General features: G+C 45.4%; 1 protein-coding gene across 2 annotated transcripts in view; it reads left to right on the forward strand.

The window, feature by feature from the left end:
* The first annotated feature begins 1,090 nt into the window (after positions 1 to 1,090).
* Positions 1,091 to 26,003, forward strand: part of RAB5A (RAB5A, member RAS oncogene family) — a 39,715-nt gene continuing 14,802 nt past the window's right edge. The window contains exons 1-4 of one of the 2 annotated variants that reach the window (XM_044293786.1): positions 1,091 to 1,242; positions 16,056 to 16,301; positions 21,379 to 21,530; positions 25,869 to 25,991. In XM_044293786.1, the coding sequence (XP_044149721.1) occupies positions 16,136 to 16,301; positions 21,379 to 21,530; positions 25,869 to 25,991 (441 nt within the window). In that variant the 5' untranslated portion in view covers positions 1,091 to 1,242; positions 16,056 to 16,135. Of the gene's footprint in view, positions 1,266 to 16,055; positions 16,302 to 21,378; positions 21,531 to 25,868; positions 25,992 to 26,003 lie in introns of both variants that reach the window. The other variant, XM_044293785.1, reaches the window with a different exon arrangement.

Consider the following 26,003-nt stretch of genomic DNA (forward strand, 5'->3'; position numbering starts at 1 on the left):
CACTAAGGGGGTATAACTACTGTGTAGGCATTAAGGGGTATGACTACTGTGAGGGGGCAATAATGTGTAATAATTACCATGTGGGGTCACTATGGGTAAAAAAAATTAATGTGGGGGCACTAAGGGGGCATAACTACTACATAACACCCAACTTTTTGGCCAAAGAGGGACACTTATGGCTCTCTGTAAAAGATCCAATTACTGGCTGTGGTGGGTCATTGGCTGTGGCCAGTGATTGGCTTAGAAGTATTCACAGTCATTTCCTGCCACGTTAGGGCAGTAGCAAGAAGTGGAGCCCATCAGGGACCCGTTACTGTCATAACTGCAGCATCGGAGAATAAATAAGGCTACTTTCACACTTGCGTTAAAGTTTTCCGGTACTGAGTTCCATCCTAGGGGCTCAATCCCGGAAAAAAACGCTTCAGTTTTATCCTAATGCATTCTGAAAAGAGAGCAATCTGTTCAGTATGTATCAGTCTTCAGTTCAGTCACTCTTACGGTATTTGGCCAGAGAAAATACTGCAGCACTTGCCGGTATTATTTTCCATTGAAATACATTAATGCCAGATCCGGCACCAAGTGTTCCGGAAAAACGGATGCTCAATAAATACTGGATCCGTTTTTCCGGATAACACCGGAGAGACAGATTCGGTGTTTCAATGCATTTGTCAGCCGGGTTCAGATCCCTGTCTGTCTGTAATTTTGGGATAAATGAAAAAATAAAAATTTTGGTTAGCGACCCTGTCTACGGGCCATTATTATACAGATGCTGATGAGCTTGGCATTGGGAGCACTGCTATAACTGGCTTCACCCCAATGTGCACTGACATCTCTCTATATGACTGGCAGTATACTATAGGGCAGCATTATCTGAGCTCTTTATGGTTGTGTACGCACTTTATGATAAGATTATCTGCACACTCCATACGGGGTATGTTATTTTGGGGCAGAATCAGACATAAAGTATTCCACCCATGGGCATGTGCCAGCCCCACCCACACAGGCTTGTCATAGTGGGTGCACAACGTAATAACCCGGCTGAAAGAAGGAGGAAGAGGGTGGAAAAAAAACGCGCTGTGACACTGGAGGAGTTTTGGCCCAGCGACTCCCCGTATCTGGGCTGATGTCATCGAGATCATGTGATTGGGCCAGAACGGAGCCGTCGGGTAGCCCAGGAAGCTGGCAGAGTGCAGGGAGAGCCAGGAAAGGAGTCCGTCCGCCTGATATGACCGTGCGGCTGCCGTGAGTGTCTGCTCCGCTCTCCGGTAATAGCCGTGACCGGGGGCGTATTGATGTGCGTGTGTTGTTATTTACATGGCGCCGCTGGACGGGGGATCCTGACCCTATAACACGGCCCAGCGCCTGCCTGGGACCGGCCTCAGGCCTGTGACCATAGAGAAGTGAACCACCAAATGTCCTGAGACCGGCCCCAGTGCTGGGAATCCACAGGTCCAGTGCAGGATGGTTCTGATCACCAAATGTCCTCAGACCGGTCCCTAACATAGAGTGCATGTGATCCAGTCCACGATGGTTCTGACCACCAAATGTCCTCAGACCGGTCCCTAACATAGACTGCATGTGATCCAGTGCAGGATGGTTCTGATCACCAAATGTCCTGAGACCGGCCCCTAACATAGACTGCATGTGATCCAGTGCAGGATGGTTCTGATCACCAAATGTCCTGAGACCGGCCCCTAGCATAGACTGCATGTGATCCAGTGCAGGATGGTTCTGATCACCATCAGTAGGTGGGCACCACTGGAAGTGCAGACCGCCAGTGATCAATGAGTATTATACAGTATATAAGTATATATCATCCACAGTGTAACCTCTTTAGGACCACCACCCTGATCAGATGTTCAGTTCTACTATATGTTATGCATACTGCTGAGCTCTTTTGAGAAGACCACCCCACTAGAAGATTCTTGGGCATTTGTTACACGATGGAGGTGCCCGGGCATTGGGGGGGTTGGGTCATTATCCTGGCGTCTTCAGATCCTGGGCAGGAAGTCGTTTTCTCTGTGCTTAGGGTCCATTAACTCATCCGTATGTCTTTTGCGGATCCGCAAAACACGAACACCGGAAATGTGCATTCCGCATTTTGCGGACCGCACATTGACGGCAAATAGAAAATGCCTAATCTTGAGACAAGAGTAGGACATGTTCTATTTTTTTCGGCAGTACAGAATTGCAGACATGTGAATGGAGCCTTACCCCACCATCCTGCGCTTGGACAGGTGTTCTCCCCAAGTCTTCCTGTCTGTGCAGCTGAACCGAAAGACTTGGGAAAACATTAGAGCCTGCAGCAGTCATGGCGACGTCGGTGGGTAGGTAGAGGAAATGATCTGAAGACACCAGGATTTCCCCAAAAAAAAGCCCTCAGAAGCCTTTTAAAGGGTTTGTCCAGTGCCGTTATGTATTTTTATATAGGGCAGAATGGATTAAAAAAGAAGATACTTTACTCACCTCTGCGATCCATCACCGTTGCCGGTCCGGCATTTACTGGCTCCACCAGGCATGAGCGAGCTTGTGTTTTCAAGTTCGGCGTACAAGGTTTGAGTTATCTATCGGTTCCGCTACCAAAGAGCATAAGTTATGGTCTGTGGAGCAGAATCCATAGCGGAATTCTTAGATAACCCGAATCTTGAAAACACAAGCTCGCTCATCCCTAGTCTCCACTTTCTTGTCCCGCTTTGACACACAGGTAATGGCGGGGGATTCCTCCTCCTGGTCCCTGCAGTGACCGCCTCAGTCAGGGATTTGCTGAGCAAGCATTTCCCGCGGGGACCCGGTACAGCATACAGCAGCGGAGGATTGGTGAGGCACCTATAATATAAAATATAATCCTGCCGGACAACCCTTCGGGATGAGAGCGAACACTGTTAGTAGGTTGTAAGGAGGAGGATTGGTCCGCCGTCCATTGCGTTATACAGATCTCCTCGGCACATTGCCGCCCCTAAGGGGTCTCCTCTGTATTCAGCTGTATTATGTGACTCTTGGATTGGGGTAAGACTGTCTAGTCAGCTTCATGGACTGGCCTATGTGAGATTGGCATATTACAGCTACAGATCCGTGGCACTAGAGCCAACAGCACACAGCAATGCTGATCGTCTTGGCGCTGTAAGGACTAGGATCCGTTATACACTATGGGAACTGCTTGTACAGAGATTGGGGTAAATTTACTTTTAAAAGGCTTGTCCCATCTCACCGTTTCCACAGCGACCAGACCCAGGTGGACGGGCTCACCCAAACAGATAAGCGGACTGGTACTCCGCTGTTTCCGTATCTCCCATTGTAGTGAATAGGGGCCACACACAGCGTAGTACAACAAGCCACTACTTCTGCTGAGCGGTTCGTGTGCCTCCTACTCACTGAAATGGGAGTTAGAGGAACAGCGCAGCGCCAGCCCACTCGGCTGTTTTCTTAAACCTGCCCACCTAGGGCTGGTGCTTAGTCCAATGTTGCCATGGGAACAGTGAGATGGCCCACAAGATGAGGGAATCGGGAAGAGCTTCAAAATTACACCAAAATTCGGGTACAAATTTCTGTAGGTGCGCCACTGCGAAAAATCAGGTGTTTTTAGGCTGTATTAGGAAATCTGCCCGTTCTTCTGCTCATGCTTCTGTTTTATGTGCAAGCTTTTTCCGTTTTGGCAGTACTATGCTATTAAAAAATGTAATGAAATAAATGATCTTGCTTTAGCAGTCAGCACAGCGTGATGATACTGCTATGTAGATAGGTAATCCATGCTCAGCTAAGGTGTTATCTGTTAGTATAATAGTAAGTTAGCAGAATTGGGATAACAGTATGATTGCTCTTGATAGGCCTAGATATGCATATCCAGAGACGAGCATAGACCAGTGTAATGTGAGATGCTCTAATTGAGTCACTCATTCCCTTCCCTCTCTGATCATAGTGGATGGTCTGAGCAAAGCTGTAAAGGAGGAAGTTACAGAATCGGGACAGGAAGTAGAATAGATGGAGTGACTTCATAAATGATATCCAGGAAACTATCCACACGTTTTTTTTATTTTATTCAAAAGTACATAATAAAATATTCACACATAGACGGTTAAAGTTTTTCTGGATGTTTAATATTGATGACTAGGCTTGAGCGAATGGCGTTTTGGATCATAGATCTGTAGTTGATTTGTTAAAAAACCTAGTTTTTAATGCTATTTCCGTACAGCATTAAAATGTATTGGCTCCGCGTAGGCAAACTTCGTCTCGCCCGAAATTGCATGAGACTTTGGTGAATTAGTACGGTATTCCTGCGTGTTTAAAAGAATTTTAAAATAGGAATCCAAAGTAGGCTTCGGTGCTGGCTGGTACCTCGGTACCAAAGCCTACTTCGGATTACTATTTTAAATTGGTTTTAAATACGCAGTAGTAATTCACCGGTCTCGCGCGACTTTGGGCGAGATGAATTTTGGCTCCACAGAGCCCATACATATTACTGCTGTACGGAAACAGCAATGACATTGAAGTTTTTGAACGAATCGACCTTTGGATCTGTGATCCGAAGGTTGATTCGCTCAAGCCTAATCTAAAGGTAGTATTCCCCCCAAAAAGGCTTTTCTCTGGCCTGCCCCCCCCCCCCCCAACTTTTACTCATCTCGCTCATCCCATGTTGCTGACAACCCATCTATGCCAGGGTCCCCACTGTGAACTGCTTTCTGCTCCCTACTGACCTATGTTGGCCGGTAATAGCCACAAGGACACTTTTTGACCTCCATCAGGAGACATTTGGCTTTTCCCGTTGTATACGACAAACATGGGCTTTGGGCACCAGGTAAATCGAGCCTGACCAGTAGCTGAGACTTCCACGTCCCCCAGTGGTGGTGGAACAAGTATATGCTGCATATTTACATGGGGATTAGTGGTGGAGCTGCCTTTCTGCTTGTGTTTGTCAAATATATGAATACTTGTCATTATACTGCGCAGTTAGTTTTTTCCATGCCATAAAGCCGCGTCGTTCCAAGACTCATGTCAGCTGAAGGTGCATTTAGACTGCCCGACTTCTAAGCAGACTGTTCCTACGAACGCCTGGTCCCGGAAATCTGCCCATCTAAATGCGCCGCTTGTTCATCGGGTGATCCTGTCGTTCGTGCTGGCACTGGAATCGTCGTTCCTGGGCAGCAGGTCGTGCTGTCCAAAAACAACGATTCTGTGTGGAGACAAGCAATTGCTATAGCGATCCCTTCATACTGTGAAGGAGATCTGGTCTCCTTCACTGACCGAGCAGCAGACTGTCGGGAAGGAACGCTTTCTTCCCAACAATCGGCTGTAAAATTGTGCGGTGTAAATCCGCCATAAGGGTAGCTTCACACTAGTGCTACAACCATCCGGCAGGCTGTTCCAGCAGAGTAACAGCCTGCCAAGAGTTCATCATACCTGGCATAGCTGGAAAGGGCCGGAGCACTACCGGCAAAAACGGCCATAAAGCCCAGGCCCTTTCACTTGAATGGGACTTAGCAGCAAATAGGCCATGTGATCAATGAGCATGGCGTCACTGGTCTTGGATCCCCACCGATATTGATAACCTATCCTGAGGATAGGCCAAAAATCCCTTTAATGTGTATGGCTTAAAGCGGTTCTCCGGGATTTACACATTGACCCATCCTCCACTGCCGATCAGCTGAATGAAGAGGCGCCGCTGAAATACCAAGCTCAGCTGCTATATAGTGTGCAGCGATGTGCTCGGTAAGCTGCAAAGAGGCTGCACCTACAGGGGTGCTGCAGCCCCCTCAAACAGCTGTTTCACTCTCTGCACCCCCACCCATCTGTTACTGATGACCTATCTCAAGGATAGGTCATCAATATGTAAATCCCACACAACCTTTACATTCGGTATGGGTTTCTATAATATTAAACTAGTATTAGTAGGGGTCAGTTCACCCGTGGCTTTGGATTCTTACTAATGGACAGGATAAGGCTGCATGCACACAACTGTATACTCCAAAAAACTGATACTGTCCGTGTGCCCTCCGCATTCTTTTGTGGACACATTGACTTCAATGGGTCAGTGGACCGTATTTTGCGGACCAGAATAGGACACGTTCTATAATTTGCAGAATGGACATATGGATGTGGACAGCACAAATGTTCAGGGGAACTTTAAAAAGTGAAAGGGAAAAAAATGTATAAAAATTCAAATCTCCCCCTTTTCTCCATAATAAAAATAAACAATAAAAAACATCATTAGCATCACTGTGTCCCAAAATGCCCAAACTATTAAGTATTTATTCCGTACAGTGAATGTTGTAACAGGAAAAAAAAAAAAAAAACAATTTGCCTTTTTTTCATTGTTTCGCTTCCCACCCAAAAAATAATAAAAAGGCATAAACAGCCCCTCATGGTATCACTAAAAACTACAGATCGCCCCGCAAAAAAAAAAATCACACCGCTCCATAGACGTAAATATCAAAAAAATAAATATCTCATGAAATTATTCTATTTTTTTCTAACTACTTTCCATCTGGGCTATTTTTGCAGATTTTTCATTTTTATTCTTTAACACATCGAGGGTTCACAGCCAAACAAAACTTAATATTTTTTACACTGATTCTGCAGTTTACATAAACACCCCACATGTTTACGTAAACTGATGTAAAGGCACACGGCAGGGCACAGAAGAAAAGAAACGCTGTTTGGTTTTTGTAAGGCAGATTTTGCTGAACTGATTTTTAGATGTCATGTTCCATTTGAAGCCCCCCTGATGCACCCTTACAGTAGAAACTCTCTCCATTTGGGAAACTAGGGGATAAGGTGCCAGTTTTATTGGTACTATTTTGGGGTACATATGATTTTTTTATTGCTCTATATTACATTTTTTGAGAGGCAAGGTAACCAAAAAATGGCTGTTTTGGCACTGTTTTTATTTTTTACAACATTCATCTGACAGGGTAGATCAAGTGCTATTTTTATAGAGCAGGTTATTACGGACGCATTGATATCAAATATGTCTACTTTTTGTTTCAGTTTTACATAATAAAGCATTTTTGAAAGAAAAAATGTTTTGTGTCTCCATTTTCTGAACGCTATTAATTTATTTAATTTTTTCTGCCAATCGTCTTGTGCAGGGGCTTGTTTTTTTGCAGGGAGAGGTGAAGTTTTTTTTCACCTGAGGGGTTAGGTCATGTGACATTTTTATAGAGCAGAACGTTACGGACTTGGCAATACCTAATAAGTATACTTTTTCTCATTTATTAAAGTTTTACACAATAATAGAATTTTTAAAACCCAAAAATTGATGTTTTACAGTCTCCATAGTCTACGAGCCATAGCTTTTTTTGACTGATTGTCTTAGTTAGGGTCAAATTTTTTGCGGGATGAGGTGACGGTTTGATTGGTACTATTTTGGGTGGCATACGCCTTTTTGATCGCTTGGTGTTGCACTTTATGTGATGTTAGGTGACAAAAAATGGCTTTTTTGGCACTGTTTTTATTTTTTTGCAGTGTTCACCTGAGGCGTTAGGTCATGTGGTATTTTTATAGAGCTGGTTGTTACGGACGCGGCGATACCTAATATGTATAGTATTTTTTTTATTTCACTGTAACACAATAATAGCATAAAAAAAAAAAAAATAATGTTTTAGTGTCTCCATGTTCTGAGAGCTATAGTTTTTTATTTTTTAAGCTATTTTCTTATGTAGGGGATCATTCTTTGCGGGATGAGGTGACTGTTTTATTGGTACCATTTTGTGAGACATGCCTTTTTGATCACTTGGTTTTGCGCTTTTTGTGATGAAAGGTGACAAAAATGGCTTTTAATTTTTTTTACCCAGTTTAAAAAAAAAAAAATTATGGTGTTTATCGGACAGGGTGGATCATGTTATATATTTATAGAGCTGGCTGTCAGGGACACGGCAATACCATTTATTTTACGCTTTGCGTCCCCCAAAAGGTCATACATTTATTTTGTATTCACACTATTGATTTCTCCTGTAACTGGGGCTGACATAGTAGCCCCAGTTACAGGGGAAATACAGCCCCCGGAGAGGCTGTACAGCAGAATACTGCGCTGTACAGCCTCATTGAGATTGAGATCCGTCATAGAGTCTCAATACCGGAAAAAAAGACGCTTCCGTTTTGTCCCCATTCATTGTTAATGGGGACAAAACGTAACTGAACGGAATGCTCCAAAATGCATTCTGTTCCGTTCTCATACCTGCTCATGCTGCGGTTTGCTTTCTGTCCTGGGATGCGGAGCAAAACAGATCCGCCATGACCCACAATGCAAGTCAATGGGGATGGATCCATTTTCTCTAACACAATAGAAAACAAATCAGTCCCCTATTGACTTTCAATAGAGTTCATGATGGATCCGTCTTGGCTATGTTACAGATAATACAGCCGGAACCGTTCATAATGAATGCAGATGCCGGATCCAACAAAAACGCTAGTGTGAAAGTAGCCTTACCCAGAGAATATAGGGAACAGGTCAGTTTTACTGCCTAGGGAACAAAGTAAAAACAAAACCCATAAAACTATGATGGAAATGCCTTTTTTCCAATTCCACTCCATTTGGATTTTTTTCCAGCTTCTCGCTACATTGCGTGTAATATTAAATGATACTGCTAGAAAGTGAAACTTGTCCCACAAAAAAACAAAACAAAGCCTTTATACGTCTGTGTGAACGGAAACCTAAAAAAGTTATGGCTTTGTGAAGGCAGGGAATGAAAAATGAAAATGCAATGGGAGCGCTGCTTTTCAGGGGGCCAGTGGTTTAAAGGGAACCTGCCATCAACTTTATGCTTCCCATACTAACGGCAGAATAAAGTAGAGACAGGTGAGTTGATTTCAGCGGTCTGTCATTTATAAGTTACAAGTAAGTGGTTGCCGAGAACCAACATCACAATCATTGCAGACTGGGCCTGGAAAAGATTCCCGGCCACCTGAGAAGAGTCCTGGTCATACATGAATTCCTGCTCTCCTGCCACCTGCTGATGACTGACAGGCTTCTACCTAGTTGTCTCCCTTTCTCCCTAGGAGAGAACTGCCAATCAGCAGCAGATGGACAAGAGAGCAGGAGATTATGTATAACCAGGACTCTTCTCAGGTAGATTGGACTCTTTTCGAGGCCTGGGCTGCAATGATTATGATGCTGGTTCTCAGCAACCACTTACTTTTTGCTCATGAGTGACACAGCGCAGAAATCAGCATTTCTGTCACTATTTTATGCTGCCCTCAGTGAGGTCAGCATAAAGTGGAGTCTGGTGTTCTCCCCAGCGTCGGCGTGCATTAGTCCACTGAACAGCCAGCGCAGGTACCAGGCCCACAATATAGGCAGGCAAAAAACATGTATGAGGCAGCCAGCAACATTTGGGGTTAATGTGACTCATTAACCCCAATCTTACCACTACCATGTTTTAAACATGATGGGGGTCACTTGTTTTCAATGTCAGGCTGGGCACACGCTTTTGGACTGGACCCCATGTGCCTCACATTAATAGGAAGTGACCCCCAAAGTACCATCTCACATAATGGGCAACATGGGGGTAATGAGTTACAGAATACAGGCCACTTAGGCTACTTTCACACTTGTGGCAGCCTGCCGGATCCATGCTAATGCTAGCCCACCGTGCCACCGGAAGTCTGCTCCAGGCCCATTTACTATAATGGGGGCGGGCTGGAGGTCCAGCCGCAGTACGGCAAACAGGTCGAGAGACGACCGGACAAAAGCTCTAGCACTATGCGGTTTTTGTCCGGCCGCCTCTGCCTGTTTGCCGTACTGGGGCCGGACCTCCAGCTTTTTTGTATTTTATTTTTGCGTGGTATCGAGTATCGCAATACTTTTTTGGTATCGAGACAGCCCTATTCATTATAAGTGGTGGATCTTGACAGTGTGAAAATCTGGTGTGAAGATATCCTCGGGGTACTTTCACACTAGCGGCAAGGAACTCCGGCAGGCTGTCGCAGACATGTCGTAATTTTATTCCGGCCGCCTCTCGGCATGTTTGCCGTGCTGCCGCTGGACCTCCGGCCTGCCCCCATTATAGTCATAGGTGCTGGGGCGGACCTCCGGCGGTTTGCGTGCACTAGCGGCTGGACGGATCTGACAGACTGTTCACCCGCTGGAACAGCCTGACGGAGTTCCTTGCCACTAGTGTGAAACTAGCTTCACCCTTGCTATTAGAGGTCCATAAATGACCTTGATTCCTCACTTTTGACCAGAACCTGGACTTCTCCCATACACTTTGTCATAAACAGGGTAACAGCTGCTTCCATTGATAGTGTATACACTAGGTAAGACCTGTTCATACTTTGTACTTACTTCACAATTTGCCTGAAGGTTATATAATTCGTGGTAAGCAGAGGTGTGTCTGCTGAGTCTAGAGTTTCCTTACGCCCTTGTCTGAATGACATCACCTGCCAAGTACAAACAGGTCATAGCGCCCTGGAATGTAGAAATGTAGAAAAGCTCCAGACGTCTGCCGCTGCTGACTTCCATGCCTATAGTGTGCGCTGATCAGCCATAACATTGAGGCTGACTTTGCATGTTCAGGTTTTCTGATGCAGTTTTTGGAGCCAAAACCAGGTGTGAAGGAAGAGAACAGATACTTTTTTTTTTTTTTTTTTTTAAGTGACACATTAGTGACACCTTTTGCTTCAAAAACTGCTTCAGAAAACCTGAACGTGGAAACCCAGCCTCAAACCACTGACTAGTGAAGTGACTAACATTGATAAGCTACTGACATCGGCGCCTGTCAAGGGTTGGATATGAAAAGCAGAAAGGGAGCAGGCAGCAACAAGATAAATGGTCAAGGGGCAAATTATGATGGCTAGGTGACTGGGTCAGAGCATCTCCAATACGTTGGGGTTGTTCCTGGTATGTTGTGGTTAGTACCTAACAAATGGCTGTAAGGAAGAGCAGCTGGCAACAGGGTCATAGGTGTCCAGCATGCATTGATGAGCAAGGGGATGACCCCTGTCCACTACCAAAAGCACCTACAGTGGTCGTATGAGCATTAGAACTGGAACATGGAGAGAACGAAGAAGGTGGGCTGGTCTGATAATCTTTTTTTTTTTTACATCATGTGGATGGCCAGAAACATTGGGGAAGAGATGGCACCAAGATGAAGGAAGCAAGTGTGATGTTCTGGACGATGTTCTGCTGGGAAAGCTTCGGTCCTGGGAATCAAGCGGATGTTACTTTGACACAAGTAGTTGTTACTTTGATACTTATCACCTAAACAGTGTTGCAGTCCAAGTACAACCGTTCGGTATTCTCTAACGGAAAAAGAAGTCCAATCTATGAAGGATCTGTTGCTGACATCTTGGTGCCAGATTCCATCTATCAGGTGTTTCTCTTGATCACTATTCTTGCTGTCAGCTACTGCTTATTAGTGAAAGCCAGAATGCAGATATGAAAAAGAACAACATATGGAGTGTCTAGTGCGAAATACCATCTGGTATACCCAGGGTATGGGTAAGTATTACTCTAACCTTCTGTTGTGTCACAACAACTTAAAGGGGTTATCCATCCCGTATAATGCCCCCAAAATGCCCGGGCCCCTCACACAGGTTATACTTACCTCGCTCCCCTTCACCCGTGTCACTCCTGATGCCTGCATCCAGTGACGTTGGTGGGAGCCAATAGCAGGCCGCGACGAGAACGACCCTCTCCAGCATCGCGGGTGACGCTAGGGAGGTTCGTTCCCGTCGTGTCCTGCTATTGGCTGCTTCCCCCCCACTTTTGCCGGATGTTTTCATCTGCACGACGGGGAGATGCAGTGGCAGCCGTGCGGGGAGCAGTGTATGTATAACCTATGTGAGAGGCCCGGGCATTATAGGGGTTAGATAACCCCTTTAAAAAGCATGTAGATTTTAGTTAGGTGTTCGTCATTCCTTGCTGCTGCCAACGACCCCGGGCCGGTCTCGTCTCGGGATCACCGGGAGAGTTCAGATAAGTATTAGAATCAAAAGGGGAAGACTTCTGAAATTGTCAGCGCTGCCCCATGGAGTCATACGTTCTCAGATAAAAGTATAGTAAACTTATTCTTTATTTAAAAACAACGTTAAAAACAATGCGTTTCGGGGGAGAGTCTCCCCCTTCATCCGTAAAAATAGAACCATTATTCTTGCTGTGAAAACTACTACTTATTAATGAAAGCCATAGTGCGGATATAAACCTGGATCTGCTCAGGGGTAGGAGTTATGTGGGGGAGATGGCTCTTGGTGCAGGTTACGGCACATGACTGCTCATGCCAGTGATTGGCTGCAGTAGTGACATTGTGTATGGAATGTTACTGCTGAGGGCAGCACAGGTTCGAATCTGACCATGGACAACATCTGCATGGAGTTTGTATGTTCTCCCCGTGTTTGCGTAGGTTTCCTCCCACGCTCCCATGACATACTGATAGGGACCTTAGATTGTGAGCTCCATTGGGGACAGCTTGATGCTAATGTCTGTAAAGCTCTGCGCAATACATCAGCGCTATGTAAGTGCGATAAATTAATTACTGCAGCCAGAAAAAGTACACTAGCGGGAGCACAAAGCAGGGAACAGGAAGTGGCAGGAGAGAAAAGGGGTGATTATAACTTTTGGCACATTTCCGCTCGTGGGGATGTACTCATTTATCCTTGAAAGCTGAATGGTTTAAAGGGGTTATCCAAGAGTTTGATGATATTGATCGCCGATCAGCTGTTTAAAGAGGCTGTTACACTCGTCGGAGCTCTGGTGAACACGGTGGTCTCTTCACAGCTTACTAAGAACATCACTGTACAGTGTATAGCGGTATGAATGTGACTAAGCTGTGCCTAAAACATGCAACCAATGTACCGTAACTTCACTGGCCTAGGAAGAGGCCGAAGTGATCACAGAGTGCCGCAACCTCTTCATACAGCTCCAACTCCTGGGACCCCCCCCCCCCCCCCCGAATTGATATTGGATAGGCTATAACTATCACAGATTCCTGAATAACCCCTTTAATTTTTTTTTAATCACCTGTCGGAAGCAGCTGTATGTGAGCTCTCGCAGTCCCACTCAGACCAATACATAGTTTTCGGGGAAAATTATTAGTGGAAAGGGGTTCTCTGGGCATTTCCTCTAATTAGTGACTGGCGCTATCCTAGGGAGGAAATCTTTTTTACCTAGGACTTGCCCTTCCTCGGCCCCCTGATGAAGCCGTCTGCTCTGCACTGTATAACACTGCAGTCTCTTTCGCCTGACTAGATATAGCTGCTTCTTTTCCTGTTGGCCTGCATATAATTCAGCCAAACCCCGATTTTCTTCTGCTTCCCTCTGTGTACATGCCGATTTTCCTGGTTGTGGGCATTTCTGTTATTTCTGAACCCTGACTGGTCCCACAAAGTATTCTCTAGTCCTCTCACACAGACACTCGCACTTGGATACCACATCCGGCTCCTGCACTGTCCATTTTGCTTGTTTTATTCCCCAGAGAGCACGTCACTTGGGCCTACCGTGAAATTAGGGTGGCACACGCTGAAGTGGGGGGGGGGGTCGCAGTATCTGTGCATGCGCTGGGTGTGGGGAATGTTACCTGGTCCACAGCAAAGTCACATGGCCTTTACATCATTGCCTTACGAGACAGGGCGTGATGGGAGTCATGGTTGTTACGTCAGCGCAGGTGATGCAGTAGCAGAGGAAACGATCACCTAACCAGCTCCGCGACCTCCATTATTACAAGGTGTTGAAAATGAAAGTGAAGTTTAGCGGATGGGTGGGGAGCAGCAGTGAGACTCAGACAACCCCTTCAGAACAACCAATCAGGTTCCAGCTTTTATAGTTTATAATTGAAAACAAAAGAAGATATCTAATTGGTTACTAGTTTCTATTAATGTTTATGTATATGCTTGGCTGATTGCATTAAAGAGAATGTCGTGTTGAACATGGTCTCTGAGCTACAGGCAGCATGTTATAGAGCAGGAGGAGCTGAGCAGATTGATATATAGTTTTATTGGAACAGATTGAGTAAAACTTGCAATTTATACATGTAAATTCGTGTCATTCTGGGCTTTGAAGTCAAGGAGGCGGTCCTATCCGTGATTGTCTATACAGAGAGAGCCTAGAATCTGCTCAGCTCCTCCTGCTCTACAATATGCTAGCTGCAGATTACATTGCATTTTCATGGTGACAGGTTCCCTTTTAAAGGGGTTTTCTCATTAAAGGGGTTCTCCAGGAATTAAGAAAATAAAAATACTTAAATATTACTTTATTATAAATATATTCCTATCCTTAGTTATAATGGCTAGTTTTCTTTGGGGGGGAATCATTAGGAGAAAAAAAATGGCCGCCATCCTATTAGTAGACACAGAACCTGTCCTAATCACACAGCAGGACATGAACACTGAGGTAAACAGCTGCCTCATCCTCCTCTCTGCTCTGCTTGTCAGGGATTATGGTCCTGAATACACTATAATATGATCTTCAGATGAATCTCTTTAGGAATGGAGTTCATGAGGAGAAAAGAAGTACAGAGAAGAGGTGGGGATGTGGTAATGAGCAGCAGCACTTGTGTGCAGTCTCCATTCCCACAGTCTGTCCTGTCCGTCCTCTCTGTACTTCATGTCTCCTCATGGACTCCATATCTACAGAGATTCAGCTGAACATCTTATCTGTATTCAGGACGATAATCCCTGACAAGCAGAGCAGAGAGGAGGAGTAGGCTGCTCTTTAGCTCAGTGTTGTGAAGTAACTTGTCCTCCTGTGTGATTAGGACAGGTTTTGTGTGTACTAATAGGATGGCTGCCATTTTATTTATCCTAATGATTGCTCCCCAGACAAGCCTTTCATTAGTTATAATGGCTAGTTATTTGGGAATATATTTATAATAAAGTAATATTGAAGTATTTTCATTTTCCTAATCCCCAGAGAACCCCTTTAAGACACTATTGGCCCAAATGGGCGTCGTACAGACCCCTGCTTTCGCAGACCTGGTCTGTCAGTGAGTTACATTGATGGCCGTTGATTTAATTATGTGTTTAAAAAAAACGGGCTTAGATCCGTAAAATAACTGCCAGTCAGAGTACGGATCCTCCGCTGTAGCTGCTCTGTGGTCTCCCGGTCCTCACCAGTCTCTACTTCCTGGTCCCTCTTGACATGCCATAAATCACTGGCCTCAGCAGAGCTCCCCTGTCCCTGAACAATCGCTGCTGGTAGTTTCTCTTCCCAAAATGCCATTGAGACCGTACACTGTCAAGGTAGCGTGATTCTCCGCTTGGAGTGAACCAGAGCTATGACACGGTCTGCGCTGACTGGAAAAGGTGCTGGTTCGCTCCCCATTGAGATCCACAGCCCTTGACAGCGCATGGCCTCAGTAACGTATTGGGAGATAAAAATGTACACGTCGGCTGACCATCCAATGCAAGGACCGGCAACCTCCGACATTCCAGTTGTGTTAAATCCACAACTCCCATCATGCACACTTATTAGGCTTTTGTCAGAGCTCCTATAGAAGTGAATGGAGCATTCTGGGATTGTAGTTTTACCACAGCTGGAGTGGCGGAGGTTGTTGACCCCCTGATCTAATGCGTATGGGGCCTCTCAACTCTCCCCTGATGGGAGATATTGGGGAATGAAGGATCGGACGGCTGGATTTCCACATGCCGGATGCCTATATTTTCAAGGAGATAAACTGCTGCCAAAAGTGTCTGTCAGCGCTTTTCTCCCCATTTAGAGGATATTTTTTCTCGGCCAAGCATGCATGTGTAGGGTGGATTGGGAGGAATAACTTCCAACTGAACACGCTAAAATGTACGGGCAGCTTTAGTGATAGACTATGTTGGACACTGGCGGCAGGTCCGTACTCCATTCTAGCCAATCAGAGCTATTTCTTAGGAAGCCATTGTATTCCCTCTGAGAAGTGGTTAAAATATTCCCCATATAAGTTTTCATTTGTGTAAAGTAGCTTGCACACAACACGAGCATTGTCCAGTTGATTCCTCTGCCGAGGGGGCTGCACTGAATGGTACAACTGTCCCAGTGACCCACTCCTCCTCCACTGGTCTAGGACCTGCTGTGACTGCACTGAGGCCTTCAAACCTGTCATAGGCCTCACACTATAACCTGTCTCTTTCTGCTTTACCTACAGATTTCCAGACGGTTAAGTGATCCCAGAGCTCTGCTTCCCGGACTGCCAAACACATTAGACTTGTCTGTCCACCTTTAAACATGGCGAACCGAGGAGGAGCCTCCAGACCTAATGGGCCCAACGCCGGGAATAAAATCTGTCAGTTCAAGCTCGTCCTCCTAGGAGAGTCCGCTGTGGGAAAGTCCAGCCTAGTGCTACGCTTCGTCAAGGGACAGTTTCACGAGTTCCAAGAAAGCACGATCGGAGGTTAGAAAATACCACTTACTGCACCCAGCAGTTACTGTCCAAAGCCCAGTTACCACTTTAAGGCTGGGTTCAGACCTGAGCGTTTTACAGCGCGTTCCCACGCGCTGTAAAACGCTCAACAGGCAAGAACCAGTGATTCCCTATGGGAATGGTTCTCACCTGGGCGGTTTACAGCGCGTACGATCGCGCTGTAAAACGCCCGACGCCCCAAGAAGTACATGAGCTTCTTTGGGGCATCTTGTCGCGCGTTCCCGTACATAGACTTAGCGGAAATGCACGACAATAGGCGTTCGCTTGTTCCGGAGCCGCGTATGTCAGACGCCCGTAGAATCGCGCATACAGAGCGTGACATCCCGAACGCTCAGGTCTGAACCCAGTGTAAAGGGTTTCCCAGTTAGTTTGTAAATGGAGCTACAGATATTGATGACCTGTCCTCAGGATAGGTCATCAGTATCCGATAGGTGAGGGTCTGACACTTGGCACCTCTACCGATTGGGTGTTTTGGGCTGCGGTGCTGGTGTATGGAGCTCTGTAGATGGTATGGTGCCCGTGCCTGGGTACTGCAGCTCACTTCTCATTCAGGGAACTAAGCTTCAGGTTATGTTCACAAAACCGATTTTGAAAATCCTCCTAAAAAATTCAGCGTGGAATCTGTTTGTGTGTGTCTTTTTTGTTATTATTTTTTTCAGTGCTTTTTTTTTTTACACTTTTTTTGCATGCCGTTTTTCAACACGCCTTTTCTTTAACTATGGTTTTTACTTCAATACAAAACTGCATTTTCAGCACATAGTTTTTTTAAGGCTACTTTCACACTAGCGTTCGATCGGATCCGTTCTGAACGGATCCGATCATATTAATGCAGACGGTGGCTCCGTTCAGAACGGATCCGTCTGCATTATATTGGCAAAAAAAAGCTAAGTGTGAAATTAGCCTGAGCGGATCAGTCCAGACTTTTACATTGAAAGTCAATGGGGGACGGATCCGTTTGAAGATTGAGCCATATTGTGGCATCTTCAAACGGATCCGTCCCCATTGACTTACATTGTAAGTCTGGACGGATCCGCATGTCTCTGCACGGCCAGGCGGACACCCGAACGCTGCAAGCAGCGTTCAGGTGTCCGCCTGCTGAGCGGAGCGGAGGCTGAACGCCGCCAGACTGATGCAGTCTGAGCGGATCCGCATCCATTCAGACTGCATCAGGGCTGGACGGAAGCGTTCGGGTCCGCTCGTGAGCCCCTTCAAACGGAGCTCACGAGCGGACAGCCGAACGCTAGTGTGAAACTAGCCTAAGATAGGACATGCTGATTCTCTTTTCCATGTGGAAAAAACAAAGCAAGTTCTGCTTCCCATTGAAATTAATTGGGAGGCTCTTTTTTGAGGCATTTTTGGAGCTGATTTTGAGGTGAAAACACAACAAAAACTGCGCCCAAAAACTCCATGTGAACTGGCCCCTAGTACTCCAGTGCCAGAAACGACACCGTCTACAGAGGCTTCCGCTTTGTACACTGCTGGCTTTCAGCACCGCAACAGCCTGGAATAGCTGACTGGTGGGAGTGCCGGTGTGTGGGCCCCCACCAAATACTGACGACCTATCCTATGAGTATCTGAAGCCCGGACAACCCTTTTAACCATTGTATGAATTAAAAGTTCTTCAAGTTTCTGATATACTTTGTGCTACAATTTTAGATTGTTTTCCAGATCTGTTTGCTGTCAGTGAATGAGAACATTGTTGTTTACAGTCAGTGACAGTAAACCTGCTCATACCTAACCCTGCTCTTGAAGATGGTGCGAAATAGAAACACACTCTTTATATAAAGTTAGAAAACAGGGGTTGTCCACTCCTTTACTGTTGATGGACCATCCTCAGAATAGGCCTTCAATGTCTGATCGGCGGCGGTCCGGCACCCTGCACCCCTACCGTGCAGAGTAGCTCGGGGGCTGGATCTACACCTCGGTGTCTCTTCTGCAGTGGATGGAGATTGTAAGTATAACTAGGCAGACCTTTAGGAGGCTATGACTGTGCCTTGCACCCTGACTTCAGGGTTTACTTGTGGGGACCAGAGTTGCAAGTGACTTTGCGACCATCACAAAAATTTGGACCTTGATATATATTTTTTTTAAGTGCAAATGGCCACCACTGTATGTCAGCACCAAAGTTTGCCTGTCTCTATTGTGAGGAACCTAGTCATGCAGCAGTAACTCCACCTCGCCCGTCTCACACCCTCTGTGGGAGATGTCATGGCAGACCTGTTCTCCCCTTTTCCCAGAAACATATCTAAATAAGAAATGGCCGAGTACAATTCTGGAACTACTTGACCAAAGAGAACAACTTGCGTCTGATTTGATGTTAGGTGGAAAGGCTCTTTAAAGGGGACCTCTGGCTTGCCCTTTTTTTTTTTTTTTTGTATAAGGGGCAAAATGGGTTAAAAAATTGCTGATGTGGGTCACCGATGCCGCCAGTGATTGGTGGAGTGTGCATCTCCCGCCATGTCCTGTGTGGTGAGCTGGGACCAGCTAAAGGTTGGAACGGCATCTGCGGGTATCGGTTAGTGATGCTTTTTTTTTTTTTTTAACCTATTCTGCCCCTTATGTCATTTTTTAAAATATTTTTTTTATACCCCCCTCCCCCATCTCTCTTGAGGTTGGTCCCTGTCTCACAGCTGCTTTGAATACACAGATTGCCCGCATATGCATCTCTCTCTATTCACTTCTATGGGAGTTCCCAAAATCGTCAAGCATGCTTAGCTTAGGCCAGCTTCACATCTGCGTATTTCATGCCGGCAGGCTGTTCCGTCTGAGAATGACCCAGGTCCGGCGCTGCCGGATCCAAACGGAATGTCCGCCAGCCCCATCAAAGTATAATGAGGTCCAGCAGACATTGTGTTCACAGCTTGCTGACACATGGAAAACCCGCCGGACACAAACTGCTGCATGCTGCGGTTTACGTTCTGCCGATCCTCTGCTTGCCTGCCGGAACAGGCTACCGAAACGCTGCTACCCTAGATGTGAAGCGTAACCATTTCCAGAACCCCCATAGAAATAAATGGAGAAAGTCATGCTTGTGTGGCCACCTCTCCACTCACATACTCTGCAAGACAGGACCGCAGCTGTCGGATGTTTATGGCATGTCCTGTTGATGTGCCATAAGTATTGACATGGGAAATACCCCTTTAAGGGCAACAGTTTAATATACATTTCAAATACATGCAGTCATTGGGGGAAACTTATCAAAACTGGTGTAAAGGAAAACTGGCTTAGTTGCCCATAGCAACCAGCCTGATTTTTTCATTTTCCAAAGGAGCCCTGAAAAATTAAAGATTAAATCAGATTGGTTGCTATGGGCAACTAAGCCAGTTTTCCTTTTTATTAATCTCCCCATTGTGTTGTAGACAAGTCTCGTCTGAAGGAACCCTGGATATGGCACCTATCGGACTAAAAATCTATTTTGATCCTGAAACAGACACTGTGAACAGTTATTTGCTAGCAGTGGTCCTGTTCTATTATTAAGAGTGACACCCAATAATAAAATAAAAAAACAGTCCCTACTCTCACCCCCTTCTGTATACCCAAATAATTCTTTCAATTTTACTGATATTATTGCACCTTAAAGGGATTGTGTCACTTTAGCAAATGGTATTTATCATATAAAGAAAGTTAATACAAGGCACTTACTAATGTATTGTGATTTCCCATACTGCTTCCCTTGCTGGCTGGATTCATTTTTCCATCACCTTATACACTCCTCATATCCAGGGGTCACGACCACCCTGCAATCCATCATCAGTGGTGGTTGTGCTTGCACACTATATGATAAAGCACCAGCCTATGTGAGCTCCCATGGTCCCGGCCACTAGAGAGGCTGATGTTTTTTTCCTATAATGTGCAAGCATGACCACCGCTGCTGGATTGCAGGGTGGTCTGTAACCATGGAAACGAGCAGTGTATAATGTGATGGAAAAATGAATCCAGCCAGCAAAGGAGACAATATGGAGAATCACAATACATTAGTAAGTGCCTTGTATTAACTTTCTCTACATGATAAATTCCACTTACTGAAGTGGGACAACCCCTTTAAAGGGAACCTGTCACTGGGATTTTGTGTATAGAGCTGAGGACATGGGTTGCTAGATGGCCACTAGCACATCCGCAAAAACTAGTCCCCATAGCTCTGTGTGCTTTTATTGTGTAAAAAAAAAATGATTTGATACATATGCAAATGAACCTGAGATGAGTCCTGTCCCTGACTCATCTCACATACAGGACTCCTCTCAGGTTAATTTGCAGATGTTTCAAATCGTTTTTTTACACAATAAAAGCACACAGAGCTATGGGGACTGGGTATTGCGGATGCGCTAGCGGCCATCTAGCAACCCATGTCCTCAGCTCTATGCACAAAATCCCGGTGACAGGTTCCCTTTAACATCTCTCCTGAAATGTCTGTTTAGGTAAATATTTATACCCCCATGAAACAACAATTCTGGAACATCTTTTCTTAGAACTGTGCTTTTCCTCTGTTATTCCTCCCAGAAATGTATGAATAAATTGATAGCTGGGTATCACCAGTTGGGGATGTGTCCCTACTCACTCTGACAGTGTGAAATCAGCGCCGGACTGTGTAGGAACACATTCCCTGGACAAGGTGAATGGCAGTACCCATACATTTCCTGGAGGGATAATAGAGAAACGTCATTTCCTAAGTGTTTCCTAAAACAGATATGAGATCCTCTTTAAAGGGATTGTCTCCTAAACGCAGATACTTTCCATATGCCGCATGGGGATACATGGAAGTCAGAGGGGCACCATGGGTAACGTGGAGCCTGTGCCCTACATTTCATGTGCAGAGGCTCCCCCCCCGTGGTGACTGCTGATTTTCACAAGGGGTTTCTGAGGCTGGGCTTGTGGTGGTCAGTCGATAGCGGGTCAGCTTCAGTTTAAAAGGAGTTGTCTTTTGAGACCGCATTTTATGAAAATGTCATTGACTGGTGTATGCAGCTAAGTCACGTTACGTATATACCTGTTGTAGAAATGTGTTTCTTTATTTTTTATTTTTATAATTTTACATTTTTTTTTTCGACAGCTGCATTTCTTACCCAGACTGTGTGTCTTGATGATACAACAGTAAAGTTTGAAATTTGGGATACAGCAGGCCAGGAGCGGTACCACAGCCTAGCGCCAATGTACTACAGAGGAGCCCAAGCGGCCATAGTTGTATATGACATCACAAATGAGGTACTGTGCGTTATATTGCGGGTTTGTATGTGGATGTATTTCTTTTCATGCTTAGGACTCGACACGACCATATTTTCAATCTGTTTGACCGTTCCACAACGCATTGCGAATAGGAATAGCCACTATTAGTGGGAGTGAAAAAAAGCTGTGTGCACACGGAAGGTATCCATATTTTGCAGTCCATTGTTTGCGGACAGAAACACGGACACCGCCATGTGCACGTGACCTTAGGCCTTATTCGCACAGTGAGTGATTTCCATCAGTGATTGTGAGTAGGGATGAGCGAATCGACTTTGGATGAAACATCCGAAGTCGATTCGCATAAAACTTCATTTCAATACTGTACAGAGCGAGTCTGCTCTGTACAGTATTAGGTGGGCCGAAGTCTCCCGAGACTTCACATAATAACTTGGATATTGATTTATACTGTAAAAAAAAAAACATTTCCTGAACCAGAGTTCAGGAAATGTTTTTTTACAGTATAAATCAATTTCTGAAGTTATGTTTCATCCGAAGTTAATTCGCTCATCCCTAATTGTAAGCCAGAACTAGGAGTGAAGCCTCCACAGAGAGTATAATGGAAAATTTTGCACCTGTTCTGTGTTTCTGACCCGCACCTGGATTTGGCTCACAATCACTGACGGAAAAACCAGACCTAACACTGATGTGTGAATGAAGCCTAAGACTGACAAACAGCATATTTCAAAGTTCTTGGAAGCAAGGTAACTTTCTTTTTAAGTGGTCGACCTTTCAGTCCTAATCAATCAGGAGCTGTCATTACTGGTCAGTTCCTTCTTCATGTTCTATATCTGCTGTGAGTGCAGAGCGTGCTGGGAATTGTGGTACGTAGTTATTCTGGATTACAATAGTGGTAAAATGCACCGTTCAGAATGATGCAATGTGAATGGATCCCTTGGCAGGCAGTATTTCGGTGTCCGTATAACCTGTGTTTGTTATAACTACTTCCCTATTCCTTGAGTTTAGAGCACCCATTTAAAGAGGTTATTCGGTCCTTAACAAAAAAACAGCAACAAATGCTAAAAAGAAGGCAAAAAGGAGGGCATGTCAGTTAATTACCACTGATGGCTTATTATGTACCCAACCAGAGGCAGAGATGGGGCATCGACCCACCGGGAAATTTCCCTGTAAGGTCTATGGCCAATCCACCCCTGGACCAGAGTATGATGATAGTGGAGTTTGGTCCGGATTCCAGTGTTCTGCCACTTTTCTATACCCAGACAAAAGTCTATACCCGGAAGTGATGTAGCTGCACTGGAAGTCATGTGGACTCGTTGGAATCAGCTGGAGGAGGGGGTGTGCGCGCTGCGCAAGCGCATTCGGCTAAAGTATGTTAATCTGGCAGAATGCCCCTGCATTTTCCCAGCCCTCCATTTCTTTACTATCCATCTCTTTCCTTACCATCCATCTTTCTTTACTATCAATGGCGGCATAGAGTTAGTTTTAGCAAATGCCGAGCGCAGCGAGGCCGAACCCGATGCGTGGCGAGCGTACAAATTAATGTAGATTACGGGCTCGCGGCGTTCTGCCAGATTGCTATACTTTAACCGAATGCGCTTGCGCAGCGCACAACCCCCCCCCCTCCTTCAGCTGATTCCAACGCGTCCACGTGACGTCCGGTGCAGCTACATCACTTCCGGGTGTAGACTTTTGTCAGGGTATAGAAAAGTGGCAGAACACCGGGCCAAGAACCGCTGGGTGGCGGCAGCAGCCTCTCCTTTTGGATGTTTTTTGTTACTTTATAACATTTGCTGCTTTGTAGTTTTTAGTTTTTCCCAAAGTGTTGACACTACAAGCTTTATTAGACCTGTTCACTAACACTAGCCATGGCTGGGCACAGAGCCAACATCAGGCGGCTTCTAACGCCTATTCCTACATAATGCGTCTGCTTTTCCAGCTCATTAGTTTCCTTGGATCACAAAATGTAAAGGGAAGTTAGTGCTTATTTAGGAAGACATTAGTATTCCCGCAGGGCGGCTATGAGGATTACCATAGTGGACCTGCGAGTGACCCGGTCTGTGACTCCATGTATACCTTACAGGAATAAGAGATCGTCGCTGGGAGACACTATTTGCTTAGTTCTTTTCCTTGTAGGAACCCAAGTGACCGCATTTCATTGAACTCACTGAATACAGCTACCACTGCCAATTCTTCAAATTCTGAGGAAAACATTATTTTAAAAAAAAACCCCATCAAGGCTTGTTTGAGTTATTAATGTGCACGCTGTGAAAGCTTTGTACTCAATATTTTAGCGGCGTCCTCAGCTGAACTGCCCTCTACCCCCTCTTCACAGCATGAAATGATGCTTTACCCCAACGCTAATACTTTTAGAAACTCACCAGCCCTCCTTAGATAAGGCTCTATTCACATCTCGTTTTTGGCTGTCAGAGGTACACATCAGGAGTATTCCCCTTTGTGATGGCATACAGTAACCGATTGAAATAAAAAAAAATGTTAACAAAAGAAAAATAAACATTATCCGTCTAAATAGGAAAGCATAGTAGACCGCACTTTCCCATCCTGTGAGAAAAAGTAGGCTGGCGCATACCAGTCCAGCGTTTGCCGAAAGGACACTCTGAGCACATAGGAGATAGAAGTCACAAAATACTCCAGAATCGAGATGTGAACAGAACCGAAGACCCCAGTGTTGGCTTAGTATCAGACCAATTATTTGGAATGAAAGGTCATACAACTACTTGTTCCCAATAACTGGCATATAAAGGTGCCGCCGAAAACCTGACAAATGATCAATATCGGACGATTATGTCTTTCATGGGGCACTTAAAATCACGACGCATTGTCCTTAGCATTGGAGTTAGGGATGAGCGAATCGACTTCGGATGCTTCATCCGAAGTCGATTCGCATAAATCTTTGTTTTAACTTGGGTGCTCCGTACAGAATTAGAATGTATTGGCTCCGAGACTTCGTGTAATAACTTCGGAAATTATTTCTACAGTAAAAAAAACTTTGTATCAAACTCTGGTTCGGTTGTCACGATACCTAAATTTTGATTTGATTTCGATACCATAATAAAGTATTGCGATACTCGATACCATTCCATACCGCGCGGAAACACCCCCCCCCCCCCCCCCCCAAAAAAAAACAGTGCCATCAGCTCTCCCCCACCCCAGTGCCACCAGCTCCATACAGTATTAAAACAAACTTTTATGCGAATCGATTCGCTCATCCCTAATTGGAGTGTATGAAAACTTAAAACTTTAGCTGATCAGCATATATGTCTTCAGTCAGCACGTGTTATTGGCCTGTGTAAGAGGACCCTTAAAGAGGTTGTCTGGGAATACATCATTTCTAACAGTTGCCGGCAGTCTGCCTCCCATATTGAAACGCTCATACTTACCTGCTCCCCTCTTCTCCGGTCCTCTGCGCTGGCACCCTTTTTGTCTTCATCTTCCAGTCCAGGGTTCATTTTCTTCCTCCCCAGCACAGTCTCTTGTAGACACATTACTGCAGAAACCAGCGGTTGGCTGAAGAGGATCAGGTGACCATGCTGAGGAGGAAGAAAACAAACCCTGAGCCAGAAGACAGAGATATGGGAGCCAGCAGGGAGCCGGAAAGTATGATCCTTTCAGTACAGGAGACAGGCTGCCGGCAACTGACAGAAATAATGTATTCCCGGGCAACCCCTTTAACCACCTAACAGTTCTGCCCGAGCACAGCTTGGGCAGCAGGGGAAAGGAGGGGGGGAGGGGCTGCTTTAGCTGCTCATATCTCTGGACTGGTAGCAGCTAGATATGGGACTGGTATTGTTTGAAAGCTGACAATCCAAGCTTTTATACAAGACCAGAATCATAACATTAGCACAACATCAGCATGAGATATCAGTTAGACATTGATTCTGGAAAAAACCCGGTAAAATCTACATTTACTTTCACTTTCAGCTGCATTCACTGCCATCCCGATTTCTAAGGCCTCATGCACACAAACGTATTCTTGGTCCGATCAGCATTTTGTACGGGTCTGATGCGGACTCATTCCGTGGCACCTGCAAAATTATATAACATGTCCTATTCTTATCCGCATTATGGACAAGGATAGGTCTGTTCTATGATGGTCTGGACGTTCTGTTCCGCAAAACAGGCAACGGTCATATGCATGAGCTATAACAGCAATATCTTCTGATGTAGTGAAGATAATGCTGTTATTCCAGTATTGTTTGAAAGCTTGAAATGCAGCTAAAGCAGCCCTAAACCACTTTAGGTGGCAGAGACCTCATTTGTGTGCACAAGTTACCCGGCCATGAGACCCAGCACTCATATTGCCTCATATAGCTTTCATCTACTGACTGTATTCTATTGCAGGAATCATTTGCAAGAGCAAAGAACTGGGTAAAAGAACTCCAGAGACAAGCGAGCCCCAATATTGTGATAGCGCTGTCTGGTAACAAAGCCGATCTGGCTTCCAAGCGAGCTGTGGACTTCCAGGTACGTTTCTCC

Source organism: Bufo gargarizans, chromosome 5, assembly GCF_014858855.1.
Source record: "Bufo gargarizans isolate SCDJY-AF-19 chromosome 5, ASM1485885v1, whole genome shotgun sequence".
In the NCBI taxonomy this organism is placed as follows: domain Eukaryota; kingdom Metazoa; phylum Chordata; class Amphibia; order Anura; family Bufonidae; genus Bufo; species Bufo gargarizans.